The 16,477-nt window shown below is 37.6% G+C and overlaps 1 protein-coding gene across 1 annotated transcript in view; it reads left to right on the plus strand.

Annotated features, from left to right (window-relative positions):
• The window catches only part of SV2C (synaptic vesicle glycoprotein 2C), a gene marked incomplete at its 5' end in the record, with an annotated part of 25,713 nt that extends 17,209 nt beyond the window's left edge, over positions 1 to 8,504 (plus strand). Inside the window, one exon of the mRNA XM_008942322.1 lies at positions 8,321 to 8,504. Within this exon, the coding sequence (XP_008940570.1) occupies positions 8,321 to 8,504 (184 nt within the window). The remainder of the gene's footprint in view (positions 1 to 8,320) is intronic.
• Positions 8,505 to 16,477: the final 7,973 nt, after the last annotated feature.

Consider the following 16,477-nt stretch of genomic DNA (forward strand, 5'->3'; position numbering starts at 1 on the left):
AAAATTAAGTAAAAAAAAATGTTGGAAAAGACATTGATGTTAATGGAAGCAAAAACAATCGTCATTACTAGGAATGGCAAAATTAATGTAACTGATATTTATTCTAGGGCATCTGTACTTGTAGCTAATAGCTGTTTTTAATAACTCGTGCTAGCTTCAGGCCTGGAGCAAATTATTCCCCATTTTTCTTTTTTAAAAAGATTAGGTGCGCAGTAATAGCTGTTTGGAACTCTATCTCAAAAATTTACTTGCAGCTAGGTTGGTGGTGGTTTTTGCAACAACTAAGATGGAAAACCTGTCACTTTGTATTACTGATATGAAAAGGCTGATAGATTAAATCTTTCTGTGCCAGGAAAGACCTTGCTGGTATATACTGTAGCTGAGATTTTTTTTTTTTTTTTTTCCCAAAAATGCTGGAAGCATCACTGCCAGTTTTTGACAGCTGGGTTGTAAGGAAATGACCAATTGTAGAAGTCACTTCCTGGAGTGAGGCAAAGCTTCTTCATGTTTCATAGAACTACTTGAAAACTAATACCTGCAGGGAATCAAACAAACTGTTTCCCAGAATTTTTTCTCTGATATTTTTTTATCCATATCAGCTACAGCTTGACAGCCACCATTGCCCACTGCTGATGATCCTGTTTTTTCTTCTGAGACTCCTCTGTTCTCCAAAGCTTGGCCTGACTTGCTACAGTTTGCCAGGAATTTCCAGCTTCTGCAAGTAGCTGTCGGGCTGAGCAGCCTTCCCAGGCATATATAGTACACAAGTATATTTAAGATCATGCTTTCTTTCATGACAAAGCTGCATCAAGACCGAATCTAATCCTGAAACTGCCTTCCATTTTCCCATCAAAAGGCAATCTGAGCACAAAAACTGTTCACTTTGTCACCATTTTACTATCCCGATATACACTTTTTTCCTTATTCCAAATCAATGAAATGACGAAAAACCAACAGCAAAGTGCAGCTGGAGTTTGGGCTGGAAGCAGAGTGTGTGGAAGGAGGCCAGTTCACACTACCATGCACAAGAGACCAGGCTGGACAGCCCTTCCTTTTCCTCCTTCACAGCTCCTCTTGGAGACAAGCCAGTTGCCAAACTGCTGGGGCTTTGCCAGTGTTGTACAGCATAATACAAAAGGTGTTTCATAAATCGTAGTGCAGGTTATTTAGGGATCATACTGGCTTTTTGCCAGGTAGGGGTGTGGTGAGCAATTTGGAAATGTGCAGTGTGTATGATACGTGGCACACATTTCAGTTTCCTCTTCATCAGCTGCCTGCAGGGTACAGTTAAGATAGCTTCAGAACCTTTACAGGTTTGGCCTTTGTGTGCATGCATTTACACTCATCTACCTGTTTTCATTTTAATTTATTAATGCCTGGATTTGAGGTCATAAAGTAGTTTCTCCTATGTTCTTGAGGAGTACTTTCAAATTTTATGCTATTTTAGGATAACATTTGCCTGCACGTTCTTCATAAAATCTGAGTTGATTTGCACAACTGCTAAAATAAGAGATGTTAGAGGCTATATAAATTTCAAATGGTTCTCAGGTAGATGACAAAGTTGTGTTAGAAGGCAAAGATACATTATTACTGCTAGTCACAGCTGGGTTTCTGTCTTCCAGGTGACACACGTAGTCGTAATGAAGTGGAACAGTTTGATTTTTTTTGTTTTAATTTTCAGTACACAAATCCTAAAGGACACTTATGGTGACTAGCTGTAAACTATCTGACTTCAAATGAGCATATAAATTAACCCAGCTCCACAATGTAAAGAACTTTTCTCTCATCTTTTACCTTATCTTCTCAATGGCCTGTGCTACTCTGGACTAGTCAGCAAGTTCTAAAAAATTTTTGGTCAGTTGTGACCCTCTTGAAGGCCAAACCAACCTATTCTATAGCCTTGGACACTTTGAAGGAGTTACTAAATGTCTTGAGAACATTTTCAGGTGCTTGTAGAATGCCTTCATACTCTTTCATAAACTGTCTGTATTTTCCCAATATTGCTTGGAAAGAAGGTGATGTAGAAATTGAGGCATAGAGGGAAAAGATATTGGTAAAAACTGCTTTAATATTGTCCATCAGGAGAGGAAAACTGTACATTGGCATGTGTGGTGTCAACAGTCCCGGTCACTGAGCATTTTAAAAGAGGGAATGGGCTGAGTGCATAACTTCCACTGCAGCTGTAAGTACTCAGTACCTCAGCAAACAAAGCTGAAGGTGCTAAGCTGATCACCCAGAAAATGTGTAGTCCATATGTAATGACCATTTAGTTATCTTGAAGTGACTTGCTCACATAATATACAAATCCTGTGGTACTGACTGGTAGAGTTTGTATCCTTTCTCCTGACAGCATTAAACTACCTTGACTATGAAGTGCTTTCTAATCCTGCAGTCCCAAAACTTATTCAGAAGCACCTTCCATCTTCTGCGGCAGATGAGAGAAACCAAGTTTTCTTCACTACATTTATATTTTACCCTCAAGCTCTCTTTGTTCTGTTCATTGGCAGAGCTATGTAGAAAAAAATATAGTGTGATGAGGTAATTACGGCTTGTGTTGTAATGTGTGTGCCCAAGGGGCTTGCAATAACATTGCATAGTTTCCTAGTTCTGCCTGTAATATAAATATGAGTGGAAGAGATTTAAAGTTCGCTGAAGAAGTAACTTTAGGAGGTTTTTATGACTCTAAAATGCAATTGTTATTTTCACATAAATGATAGGTATCTTCTTGTGATCCAGCTTGGGAAGCACTAGCTTTATGAGCCAAGACTCTTAAGTGGCTATAGCAAACCTGCACAGAAAGTGTAATAGAAATAGGTCATCTCCTGCAGAGTAAATCAACCTCAGATTGCATCAGATAACCAACAATTCATCAGTTTTACTACAGCTGCCAGACATCTGGGTTTGAGTCTTGGCCAAGAGTATTTAGAATTCAAAGTGTGCTGTAAAATAAAGTAATACTGTTGTGCTTTCTTTTAATATCTCTGAAATAAGTTCATAAGGGTTTGATCATTATTAAGAAATGTCACCTACCTTCAGTTCGTTATATTTATCTTTTTATCTTCTTCTTGAGCCCTGAGAATCTATCCCCAATGTGATAAGCATTATTCATGGGGTATCATAAGTCCCACTCTGTATTGTGGCGGTCAGAAGTGACGTTTTCTGGGTTTTTTGAGGCATAACAGCAGTCGTTGACTTACAGTGGACTTCCTGACAGCTATTTTCTACTGCCATCCTGTGGATGTGGTTCAACTGCATTTTGCTAAATTTTCACGCTAGTTTTTAAGGCATGGTATGCCGAAACTTAGGCCATGCCTTGGCCAGTTGTCCAAGGCAGGAAGGCAAATTCCACAGTTTTGCTTGCACACTGAGTGCTATAATTGGCCAGCCTGTGATATGCATCTTTGTACTCATTTCTTAAAAGAACTTAAAATGTCTGGACATTAGAAAATTGTCCATAGTGTGTCCAGACACTGTTTTAATAGTCTCTGCATATTATCAGTGCCCACAAAAGTGATATTCAGAGTTATTTGTAGCTTGCTGCATGGGCTCAGCACTAGCTCTGGCAAGAAATTTATCCATTATCTGTGTTACATATTCAGTAGCACTCCACTGCCGGACAATGAAGTTTTTAGGTAGTCTAACTATCAGCAATGGAAAACTGAGCCTGAGGTATTTTATGTAGGAATAATAGCACTTGGTCTAAGAAAGAGCATATGTGGCAATCAGGAAATCTTTTAATCTAAAGTCTTGGATAATCCCTCTATTTTTAACTGGTTGGACTCTTGCCATTTTTATGTGGGGCTTGGGTGAAAGGAAGCTAAGCATTTTTCTTTGTCACAGCTTTCCCAGAAAAATAATTAAAATACAGTGTAGACAATTCCTTTTCCCTAACATCCATCTTTCTCTTAGACCTGATACTTTTATAAGACTTCCACATTTTTCTCCTACCAGTTCTAAAACTGTAATTTTTTTTTTAAGGCAATCCAAAACTGATTCACCAGCATTACCTTACTGAAGACCCAGTAACTGACCAACCTAACGGGAACTGGTGTATATAGTAATGGCCTTATGCCTTTGGATTTTTTCACTTAATTCGTTCATGATGCTGAGATGACACATCAAATAACTTTGATCATTTGCAGACTTTCCGTACACTCTAGCACTTTCCTGAAACACTCTAGTAGAGACTGTACTAGTGCTGCAGAAGAAGACTATGCTTATGTATGTATGTGAATTGCAACATATTTATTGCCTGGCTATTTTTACTCCCCTGGATTCAGTAGAATTCATCATGAAGGCATGAATTAATATAGATTTCGGCTGATTTGAATCACAAACGCTGCTCTAAAAAAAATGTTTAAAAGCCAACAAGTCTGAATTTGCTATCCCTTGAGCTCAACAGTTTGCTTAATGACTTTGTTCTGGCTTCGTACACAACAAATTCCCATGCAAACACAATGTTAAAGTTGAAGGATATGAAGGCAGAAGGTTGAACAGTGACAATACTTTTCAAGTACAGACCACAACAACATTTTACTTAAGCCTGTAAAACTGTTACTATTCCTGCCAATGATATGCATATTTTAGGCAAAAGTACATGCCTGAAAACTGTTTAAAGGTTGAAAAACTGCAGTTTTGCTGAGTTGTTAGTTTTGTATTATCAGGAGAGCCAGGGTCAATAAAAATTGACTTACCTTGTCTTACTCTTCTTTGTTTATAATTTTATAACGTTAATGGGATTAGTCTAAAAATAACCCTTTACATTTGGAAAAAATTAAGTAAGTCAGTTTTACAAAGCAGAACTGTTTTTTCAGTGCTGACAAATTACCTTATTTTTGCCCAGATAGAAGAGATAACGTATTAAAAATTTCTTTAAACCTTAATAAGGTAATTTGGAATATATGACCTGTAACAGATCTAAAGCACTGTGGCTGTCCTGAATGTGCTGTCTGTAGAACCCAGCACATGAAAAGAAATGGTCCATTATATTCAGACCCCTGTTATAACTCGTTGATAAAAGCAAAGAGCATCTGTGAAACAGCATACCTTTATAAGGCAGTATAAAACAATACTGAATGTAAGCGAAGCATCCCCATATGTTTTGTACTATTGCCGTTACAAAGATTTCCTGCCAGTACCTATCCAAATTGTTTTACCTAGGTTTATGTTTTCCTTAGGGAGAAAGCTAAGTGTCTATTTTCTCTGTGTGAACACTGCTTTTTTTCTGTTGTCTGAGGACAAGTCTGGTTTTACATCTGCACTGGCAGGTCAAAAATCACATTTACATGTGCAGACACTGATCACAACCAGTCACCACCATAACTTTATAAATACTTTCTGTGCGTAAGTGAGACAAAAATTAGAACAGGTCTGACTCTTATCCTCTCCTACTTCCCCTAACTTATTTAGAATTGATGCAGTCTGTTATTATCCTATCACATAAACTGTTTTCCAGGCTCACTGTGTTATCTTTAATATTTTCTCACCTCTGTATGATGAAGTCTATTTTACCACAGTCTTTCCTCTTCATGCTCCAACTTCCTACCTGCACTCTCATTCATCCTACAAGATATGTCAGTCTGGAGCTCTTTCCTTCTCAGGAACTTCTTCCCATCCTGGGTCAGCTTCTTCCAGATATCCTGGGCTTTATCTGCCCTTGTAGTGCAGATGTTTTTGTGGGACAGAGCTGATCTTCTTTGAAAGATTACTCCAGTAAGCTGGTTCTTCACTGCTTCCTTCAGTGCAACTCCCACTCCTCCCTTGGACTCATTGTTCCAAAAGTCATCCTTAAAATGGGGAAATTTTAATTTCCTCATTCATCCTCCGAGGAACACAATTTCAAGGAGCTGCTGAAAATGTTTTTTTCTGCCAGAAAGCTTCACAAACAACGCTGCTTGTGAATGATGAGTTTCTTCATCTGCTGCTCTTAGTAGCAGCCCTGAGTGGTCTGCACTGTCATACAGCAAAACACTTTGCTTTCTAGATGGTTATCTCTAGGATGTACCTGTTTAGCTTTTCTTGATACTAAGTATCATGCAAAATATGGGAGGTTTAATCAAATTTAGAAAAAACAAGCAAGTAAGGAACATTCAAAGGAACCTTTGAACATTCAGGAGGCATATCCGAGTCTCTTCTGCTTGTTTGTGTTCGTTGTTATTTTTTTCCACAAAAATTGAATGACCTGTCTCTCCTTCCTGGCTTATTGTCATGCAATATCTGGATGGGTGCCATGTTTTACACAAAGAGGAATTATGATCACTTTAGACAAAATAACAGTTGCTTCTATAAGTCTTGAGTATTTTGAAAAGTTTGAAACACTGTTGTCAATTGCTAGAGACATGGTGCCAAACTAATAATAAATTGCTATTATAATCACCTAGCAAAAGAGACTAACTTGTGTCTTGTCCTGGGGCCAGAAAAGGCATTTAATAAACAGAGCTGATACTGGAACAGTAAGTATCAGCTCTTCTGATTCTTCATCTATCAGCTATCTAAATGATAACATTTTAGGCAAGAGGTTTGACTTTGGTCTGCAACTACGGTCAAATGAGTACTTAGCACCAACAGAAAAAAAAAAAAAAACCCAACACTTTTTTGAAGGTATATTAATTATTCTCTTCCGTGTTCTAATTCTGTTCTGCAAACATGCCTTAAACTGATTTAAGAATTTGAGAGTAAAAGTACCATTACTTCAAATTAGCACATTTCTGAATCTTGTTCAGGTTCTGGAGTTGACTCTGTGGGTTAATTAGAATTCTGCTTCCTATAGCAAACTAGAGTGATTTAGACAAATACTGGATGGTTGTAGGCCTACCTTCATTCTTTTGGTGCAGGGTCCTCAAATATATCAGGACTGGTAAAATTCTGAAGCACAGTGTATCAGAGACAGTCAGGGAATGGACAGTGCTGAAAACCCCTATATCCTCGTCAGCTGTAATAGACAGAAGCTTTTAATTCTCCCCCAGCATAAGGCTTGGATGTAGGACACTCAAAGGCCTGACTGATACAGATTGAGATCCAGATTTGTGGGAGAGCAGAAGAGATGAACTAGTGACTTTCTGAGCTGTGGCCTTGTCCATCAATTGCTTGAGGCAGAGATTCTCGTATCGCTTCATACCTTCATGGTTTGCTGTTTCTAAATTAAAAAGTAGTTCTGTGAAGAGCACTGAGACTTTATATCCTTGCTCTCAGCTAGGATCAAGTCTGCTTACTTCAAGTTGATTCTTTGGGCTGCTCTTCAAGAGCTCCAGTAGAAGTCCCTCAAAATCATTAGGAATTCACTTTACATCTGAGCACAGGTCTTCATCCTTTCTCTCACATATACCTCAATACAATAACTAGGGCACGTTTTAGTCTCTCACACCATTAGCATGTCTGTTAATCCCTACAGCTTAGACTGGAGGCTTTTTCCTTCTAATGGCAGTACTTAATACTAACAAGAAAGAAACATGTTGTTCTGAAAAGACTAACATCTAACCTCCTGATTCTTATTATTTTATCCCAGTGAGTGTACTTGGAAACAGTGTGGGCACTGCATTGTCTTTCTTCCTTCTTTGTTTGTGAAATATTAGAGATTCTACTATCGTAGAAATATTTTTGGTAGGACAAGGGTATTCCTGCAACTGTGAGTCACGTAGTCATGTCGAAACACAGTTTATTAAAATGATGGCAGTTTGCGTAATACATCTATGCATAGGATCAAGAATCTGAAATACTTAATCCAGATGACTAAAACCACACTACTGCAATGCAGAAGCCCCTCAGAGTTGCCTATGTTATGCTTTCTGTTGACATTATATTTCCTTTCCCTTTCCTTTAAAGTTTCTCAGATACCTGTTCTGCACCAAGCAGATTTTTGAAGAAGCACTGGTTGCATATGTACACTACCAGTGAGAAACCCATGTCTGTTCAGTGTCCCAAGATGGCCATCCTTTTATTCTGATGACTTCCTTCTTAAATCACCAAGAGAGCTACTTCTCTCAAAAGAGAGCCGTTACACCTTATATCTCCCAATCCAGCATTTTAAGTGTTACTGAATTTCTGTTTGCAAGTCGATTGTTTTACTGCAGAGGTGAGAACTTACCTATTCAGTCATTCACTTCATATTTTGGTCCCTGAGGCAGCAGAATGAATGCTTCTTAATGAAATGCTGTAGCAGCTAAGCTTTGTTTTCGGGTTATAAAGAGAAGCACAGAATCCTTGTTGGCATAAATTCTGTTTAACATATAGGGGCGACACTGATTTATTCCCACTGAGGATTTGTCTCAAAGGCTTTAATCTTTCACCCATTTTTTAAACTTTCTTCTGTTTTCTCTTCTAGGGCAACAGGCTTTGGGTTCTTGAATGCACTATGCAAAGCAGCAGCTGTACTTGGAAACTTAATATTTGGTTCCCTTGTTGGTATCACCAAAGCAATCCCTATTCTCCTTGCTTCTACTGTTTTAGTATGCGGAGGTCTGGTAGGACTTCGGCTTCCTGACACAAGAACCCAGGTGTTGATGTAACTGGAAAAAAAAGCCATTTGCTATTTATTTCTGTCTTCATATAAATGTCAAATCTCCTGAATGATGGTGCAAAGGCTTCAGATTCTCAATGCTTAGTAAAGTGCTCAGGTGTCAGAAATCAAACTCAAAGATACTTTGGAGTGACAAAGGTTTAGCAAGCTCTGTATTAAAGTTTTAAATTTTGGTTTTGTTTGCTTGCATACATTTCTATTCAAACCTACTTAACTTCAAACAGCAAAGCTACCTCTTAAAACACTTGGTGATGTGTCCAGGAAGGTAAAAAACATACTGATAATTAGATATCTAAAAAGCAAGCAGGCATGTTATTTAGAAAATACATGCTTAAAAATTGGCCATGTCATTGTGGGCTTTTGTAACAGTAGAGATATGCAAGTCAATTACTTAGCAGTCTTGGTGCAGAGAATGTTCATGTATCAATGCATGCAGCATTAATCAGAAAACTACACGTTGCATCGAGACTGAGAATACTGACCTCGTGCAGCCATGCTTAGAAGGTAAAAACTTCAGGCAATGCCTCTTTCTTTGGAAACCTGTTAGGTAGATTCAATCTAAAGTAAAGGTTACTAATGACACTCCGTGTTTCCTGAGGAGAAGGCAATAGCTACTGCAGGGAGATGAAAAGCCCATAGAGATGAGCAGCAAAGAAAGCAACCAATTGAACACTTTCACACTTCGCTGCTGATTCTCCAGAAATATTTTGTTTCCTTGGCACTTGTGGCATCTGGAATATTTTTGCCATTTTAAAACGGTGAATTTATCCTAATCCAGGAGTAAATCAATGAAAATATTTGTGGTGTTGTAAGTATGAATAAAGGAAGGATCAAGTCAATGAACTACATGAAAAATGAGATGCTTTCAAAAGTTTGCTTGGTGTTTACACTTCTAATATAGTTTTCTTCATCACAGAATGTTTATAAAAATGTGTCAATAGAATGCCACCTATTAAAATTAGTCAGTCATAACTTCAATATAGAGTGTAATGTAATTAAAACATCTCAAAAGATTTTCTTTAAATAATATCAAAACAAAGAAAAGCAATAATAAAACCCACCTTCACTATTTTCACAATTTATACACTTCTTCATATAACCGTTTTCTCAGCTGATTTCTAATAGTTCTAGAGATATCTCACCGTTTAACAGTTTCAAATATCTCTCTTAAAGGCCATTAAGAAAGAACCCATGGCAAGGCTACAAGGTGTGATAATGCTTTTATTAGAGCAGGCACAAGGATGGAGATCAAATGGTAGTAAATATATTGCTTCCAAGTGATACGCTGTGGACTACTCTGGATTACAGTAAAGATTTCCTCATAGCAGTCCTACTGCTATGCAAAAGGCTGGGTTATCTCTTTAAAATGTTAGCATTAAAAATGTAATGCAAATGCATTTGTGAAGTTAACAGACAAAAGGGGGAGATCCTATGATGACAAAAACTGGCATTGCTTTCAGTGTAGCTAAGACAACTTGTATCAGCTGATGAATTATCTCCAGTTTCAAGTTTCAAAGAACAAATTTGGTATAAAGCATAACAAAAAAAAATCAGTATTTTTTCTGGTTATGTCTGACAACATTTATTAGGTGGTTGAATCATTGCCAAAGAAATTACGCTCTTGGATAAGATCAACATGTAGTAATTTTTCTCTTGCTCATATATGTGTACTTAGCTTTGGGTAGTAATATCTATCACTGCATTCTGTGTCAGCCATCATCTTGGTCATATTGAAAGAGTCAGTAAAAGTCGACATAAGTAGATCATTCATTACATTTAAAGTTCACTGTTTATTTTACTGATTCTAGAAGTTACATTTTTCAGCTACTAACAAATGTCTGTGCTACACATTGTAGCACCAAAATGTTAGACCAAGATGTGTTTTTCTGCTATTAACAATTGAGAAAAGTGGCTGAATTAAAAAAGCATGTGTATGGAAAACTAGTGGGCATTTTTTTGATATTAATAATTCAATTATTCTATAGTAAGAAACAAAGTTTAGGAAGCTTGTTTGTTTTAGAATATAAACAGTCAAGAAGGTTGAGATTAAATATTTTATATTTAAACCTGAATTAAACATGTCTTTTAAATTTCTGAACTATATTTTAAAATAATAAAAAAAAAGGAATAATAATTATTTTTCACCAAGTTCAAAGTTAAGAACAAAATGTCGGCCTTAGTTTTGCATCTGTGGCATTTGTCCACTAGCTTTAGCCTTATTTCAAGGCTCTTTTCTCCAGTGATCACATTGGAGCCCTGTTTCTCTGTGCCATTCATTAGTAAAAAGTGTCTACCTGTTTGTCCTGACTGCACAACCTGATTTGAAATCTGAAGCCTTTGTATATATTTGGAGTAAACATCAACAGCAATGGTAAAATATTACATTGTCTTGCTATGCACTGTATGCGTGAAGTAGTATATTCTATCCATCTCTGTATGTAATCCTGAACAATGTCTAGGATTAGACTGTTCACTTCATGCCACCTGACCACTGTGGAGGAAATGGCCACAGGAGAATAACTTTTGAGGACTACGGTTCAAGACTAACACACTAAAATCTCTTTATATGTAAAATTATGCTGATTTCAGTGCTGGTTCTTATTATAAACCCTGAGTATATCACAAGTATGTGATTAAATCTGGATGAAGTGGAAAATAGCAACATAGGAATTAGTAATGGAGAGTAAAATTCCCAACTACATGCACCTTGCATGATCCAGAATTAGAGTGGATGTTCTGAGGCAGAAAAAGGAAAAGAGAAGAATAGTGTATAAGAAAAGGGAGAAGAAGTAAATTAAACAGATGAACAGATTAAAAATCCATGAACTTTTCCAACATATTAAACAAAACCTAAAGCTAGAATTTCCCTAGCTGGTGAGCCAGTTGGCTTAACAGATTTGAACTAGCATGCAAGCCAGCATCAAAGCTGTTTGAACAATCAATTGTTTGGGCTTCAGTGCAGTAAAGATTTATTTCATAAAGACAAAAGTAGTGTATGTAGTTTAAAGCTATAAATACTTGATTAAATAGGTACAATCCACAGGCTGGAACAGAATTTCTTAATCTATGGGGATATGTAACAAATAAGTAAGTAACAAATGTTACTTACATTTTAAGCAAAAGTGATTTGACTGGTCTTCAGTGAATCTACCTTTTTTTGCAGCTTCCAAAGCGATCTCAGGTAATAAATATTGCACAGTAGGAATTGCATTTTCTTTCTATGTCTGTTCACTTATATCTCACACAATGAAATACTTAGTGGCCTGGTTAGATCCCTAATACACCTCAGAGAACCAAACTTGATAGGATTTGTGTATCAGAGCTATCAAATGTACATAATAAAAACTGCTTATTTTTCTGTTTTGATCACTGAACTGACTGACTGTTTATCAGAAACTCCTTTCAGTCTAAATTGAACTAGAATACAAGACCTAGTGCTCTTCTGTAAAGCTGAAAGGCTCGTCCCAATGACAGCAATGACAAAAAGTAAAATAGTAAAACGGCCCCTGAAGACAGAGAAAACCAACAGCATTTAGAATGGTAGTAATGACAATGGTCAACTACTTTAAAATTTGAAAACTACCCACAAAAGGGACTGCATGTTTTCATTTGTGGCAAAGAAATTGTATTTTAATTAGTTTTACTCTTTACAGGTTGTCTGTTGTTAGAACTTGACTTAGCAGACTCTGATTTCTTGAAAGCATCTTATTCATTGTGTTTATATGTTTTAAGTAGATTGGCTGTATTCATGTTAGCACCTTGTTGTTTGGAAGCAGGCACTACCACATTTGCCATGCATTGCATTGATTATGGAGTATGGCCTCCCAGCAAGGGAACCAAGACTAGGCATCTGTTGTTTCTGGAGTGCTGAAGGGGATTGCTAATTAATCTTGTATTGGGAAGTCTTCTTCCTCCATGCTTGACTTCCAGTGCTCCTCCAGAAGTGTATACTACAAAACACAGGTGAAAAAGTGTTAACCCTCCTTCCTGATGGCTTCTGTATTTCACTCTTTGTTCATCATAGAAAAGTGGAGCAAAGCAAGACTGCTAACTCAGGCTCTGTTCTCTTTCTCGTCATGCCATTCCATTCATTCTGTCCCAAATTGCTTTTCTTACCAGAGGGCCTATCTTAAAGAAAGTCAAAACCCACTGCTTGTGCTCTCACTTGCTCCTGACTTCGTTGTGACATTCAATAAGAAGGTTTGCCATATATCTTTTGCAATTTGGCCATCCCTTTCTCAACCAAGATGGAAAGTGAGCTCAAAAGTCCTTCAGAGAAACTTACCCTTCTGAGGCTGCCAAACTTCACTTTTCCCTGCGTGTCCAGAAGGCTGAACCGATAATACAAGGAGGAGCCTTGTTGGGCTCCTTCTGCTCTGCGTGCAGATATGGGGGAATCTTCTTTTCTGTGTACCTAGCTCAGCTCCATTTGGAGGAAATAGTATTCTCTGTTCTTGTTTCTTTTTCTGGCACTATGGAGACTTACCTTCATGTGCTTCAACTGCTCTTGAAGCACAACTTTTGATTCCAATTGTTAGCAATATCATACAATCCTCAGCCCTCTGCTGGGCTTTAGCTCTCTTCTCCATTGTGACTTTTAAAATGGTCTTCATTAGTCAGAGGAGGATGTTTACATCCACTCACACCTCTTCACCTAAACAGGACAGTATCATCCTGATACAACGTACAAGACATGTTTCCTGTTTAGTAACCTGGAAATGCAATTCAAATTTCAGTCACAATGTTAAAAAATGAATCCTTGCACTCAAGGGGTCAAAGGCACAAGAAGTGAAAACAGAAATGCTCCACTTCCTCTGGAGTCTTGAAAGAAAACACATGTTCGGTAATCATATTCCAGAATAAAACGTCTGAGACACTGCTTTTCCTCTGCATTTCCTGCCTTCTTGTTCATTAAAATTAATGTGAAATATTAGGTATTTGCCTGAATTAGTACTTTCCCATGTTGCTCGTTCAGGAAACACATCACGAAAAGACAGACTTCTGTCTGTAGTTTGGAGGCAAGACAAGGCATCAGGCAGTGCAGAATTAGCCACAAAATCTGGAAGGTTTGCCAGAAAATCTGGAACACAGTTCAGAACCCAAATTAAATACTACCAGTTTATAATACTTGCAGATCTCACTTACATTCATTTACCCTTGCCTAGTCTACAACCAGTCCTAAAATCAGGACTCATTTGCTTTCTTCTAATGTTGACAGTTTTCAACCAAGTGATGCAAAATATTTTTGGATCCATTATCCTTATCTGCATCCTTTATTTTTATTGCAGTGGTGAGTAGCAAACTTCTGCCAGCAAAATAAGGATTCTTCAGTATTTAGTCCTACTCTGGATGTGTAAAGTTATTATATAAAACTTCACCCATATTCAGGACCTTTCTTTGATGCAGTGACTTAGCATGTCAGATCTTGCACCTACTCTGGCCATCAACACTTTTAAGCCATAGCCAGGCACATCATCTGCAAGTGTGAGACAGAAATTGCTGGCAGGATGGCTTTCACCACTCTCTCCACAGCTAGCCACTTAAGCTAATTTCACTCGGATCCTAAGGATCTGCTTTTTTTGCTTAGCCCCTTACTTCCTAATTTTGGGCATCTACCACTTGCTACTCAGTTTTCACCAGTAGTCATGATCAGGTGAGTTGAAGCTACTTGTTGCTGATGGACAGCATTCATAACTCATTGCAAGCACAGTACGCTGCAGGAGCCCAGTGTTTTATGGGTTGTTCCAGTTTCATCGGTTGTCTAGAGCTAGAGTAGTCACTGAGCATTTTTTTCTGATAGTCATGCATGTTTTCAATCTGTAAGACATGCCTTCTATTCTCTTAATGTCTGCCTTCTAAATACATACCTGTTGCTTACTAGCTATATGATAAAAGTCAGTTGTGAATCTCGCGTAGGCCTTTGTTTACACAGTTAAAAGGCGGTCCTGGTCAGAAAAAAAATAATGAAGTGGAATCAAATTTAATGCAAACCATGAAGGGCAAGATTTCGAGGCCTAAGATTTGATTACTTTTATTTTTGTCAGGTGTTTTCCTTAAATCCTAGTCTGCAGTTATATAATAATGTATGTTGTAAAGAAGCGTTACAGAGTCAGAAGTGAATATGCGAGTATACACACATATGTACACACACACATCCCCCTTTAAAACACAGGTGCATGTAAGTCCTACAGACCATTTTCTCATCTTGTTCTCAATGACACTGTTACTTTCTGAATTATGTGTTGAAAACAAATAACATCCTGCTCTCTTCCTTGTGAAGAACCCTTGACTTACGTGCAAAATTGCTGGGATGGCAAGATTTATCTTAGCTGGCCATCAGCGTTTGATTATTGAAAGGGAACTTCTAAAATGGTTTTAAAAATGAGCTCTGACTTAGCTGTAGCCTTCCACACCCTTGCCACACTGTACCAAACAGCAAAAAAATGCATCATGCAAAGGCACTGATAGTGTTCCAGTGACAAGGGGACACAGCGTTCTCAGATACATAAATTCCTAAAGGCTATGAATTTCACCTTATTCAACTAGAAGTCTTTGAAAATGTTCCATGTACATCTCAACATGTTAACTTCTATGTAACCTATGAGAAAATGTCTCTGTCTTTCTGTATTGTGCGTTTGTCATTGTTTCTGCATACACAGCTGCTGTCGTGCTAGTAATGTGGCTAAACAATTGTTTGCTGCTGTTCTTATCAGCAATCTTTGACCAGCCTGAAACAGAGCCATTGCCAGGGTGTCTTTCAGTTATTTATTAACACCCACAAAGATCTTCTACAGTAATCAGTGCTTTATAAAGTAATTGCAGATATAATGCAAGCAAATCCAGGGTGAAAATAGTAGCAGATGCACATAGAGCAATGAGGGTGGAGAGGGCTCTTCCAAAAGCTCTGGCATCTGCTACATTTCTCCTTCCATCTTTGCAAGTTGTTCACTCTTTGCAGTGTGCTTCCTCTAGTGACGGACATGCACACATGCTACAGAACTAAGAAAACAGTAGAAGAAAGGGTGTATTCCTTCCACAGGACTTAAAAATGTATATTTGGTATTGTAAAGTCAACTCTACACTAAGAATAAAATGAACTAACAAAGAAACCCAAGCAGCTTGCAATTTTTTTCCCCCATCTATTCTATGAGTTGATAAGCTGAATACTCATCTATATTAGATCTTCGGGAGAAGACAAAGAAAGGGCAGCAATGCTTATATGAATGTACTTCCAGAAAGCAGTGGGTCTTTCCAAAAGGAGAGCATACTCAGTGAATGAGACTGTAGCATATAATTTCTAGTTGTGATCATGAATAGACAGTAGAAGGCCTTTTAATAGTATCTCATGCTGCAAGACTAATGAATCAACTGACAGCTTTAGCCATTTTCTATAGAATACTGTATTAAAAATCCCAGTTAAAACTTACCCAAAATTGCTGTATTACTCTCAGCTGTATAACATTGTGACAACTAAATTATATCTCACACTTGGCCTCAAATATATGTGACAACGTACTATACATAATTAGATCTTTTTTTTTTTTTTAAGTGAACAGTTTCCTTTACAATATAATAACGTGTACAGAGCTCAGGCATCAAGGATGTGGTACTGAAAGTACAGCTCTTTGCCTTCACTGTGATCTATTAGCATTGTCAGGTTACTGATTTTCTTGAAAACTTGTTAGCATTGTCTAATGCTGAGCAACAGAAGGAAAACATGTATTCTTTTCTAGTTTTTCATAAGCTATTTTCTGCTCTTGGTTTCTCCTACTAAACTGCCACTCAAATTGCCAACTACTCTGAGCCAGCAGGGAGTACAACTTTTCAAACTGTCTTTAGTGTACAAAAGCACAGATGCGTTAGTGTGCATATGTTGTCAAGAAAATCTTAACCATTTCTGACAGTCTCTTAATGTGAGCGAACATGTACATATTGTATATATGATAAGGAGCTACTTTGAAG

This window comes from Merops nubicus, unplaced genomic scaffold, assembly GCF_000691845.1.
Source record: "Merops nubicus isolate BGI_N331 unplaced genomic scaffold, ASM69184v1 scaffold18326, whole genome shotgun sequence".
NCBI lineage: Eukaryota > Metazoa > Chordata > Aves > Coraciiformes > Meropidae > Merops > Merops nubicus.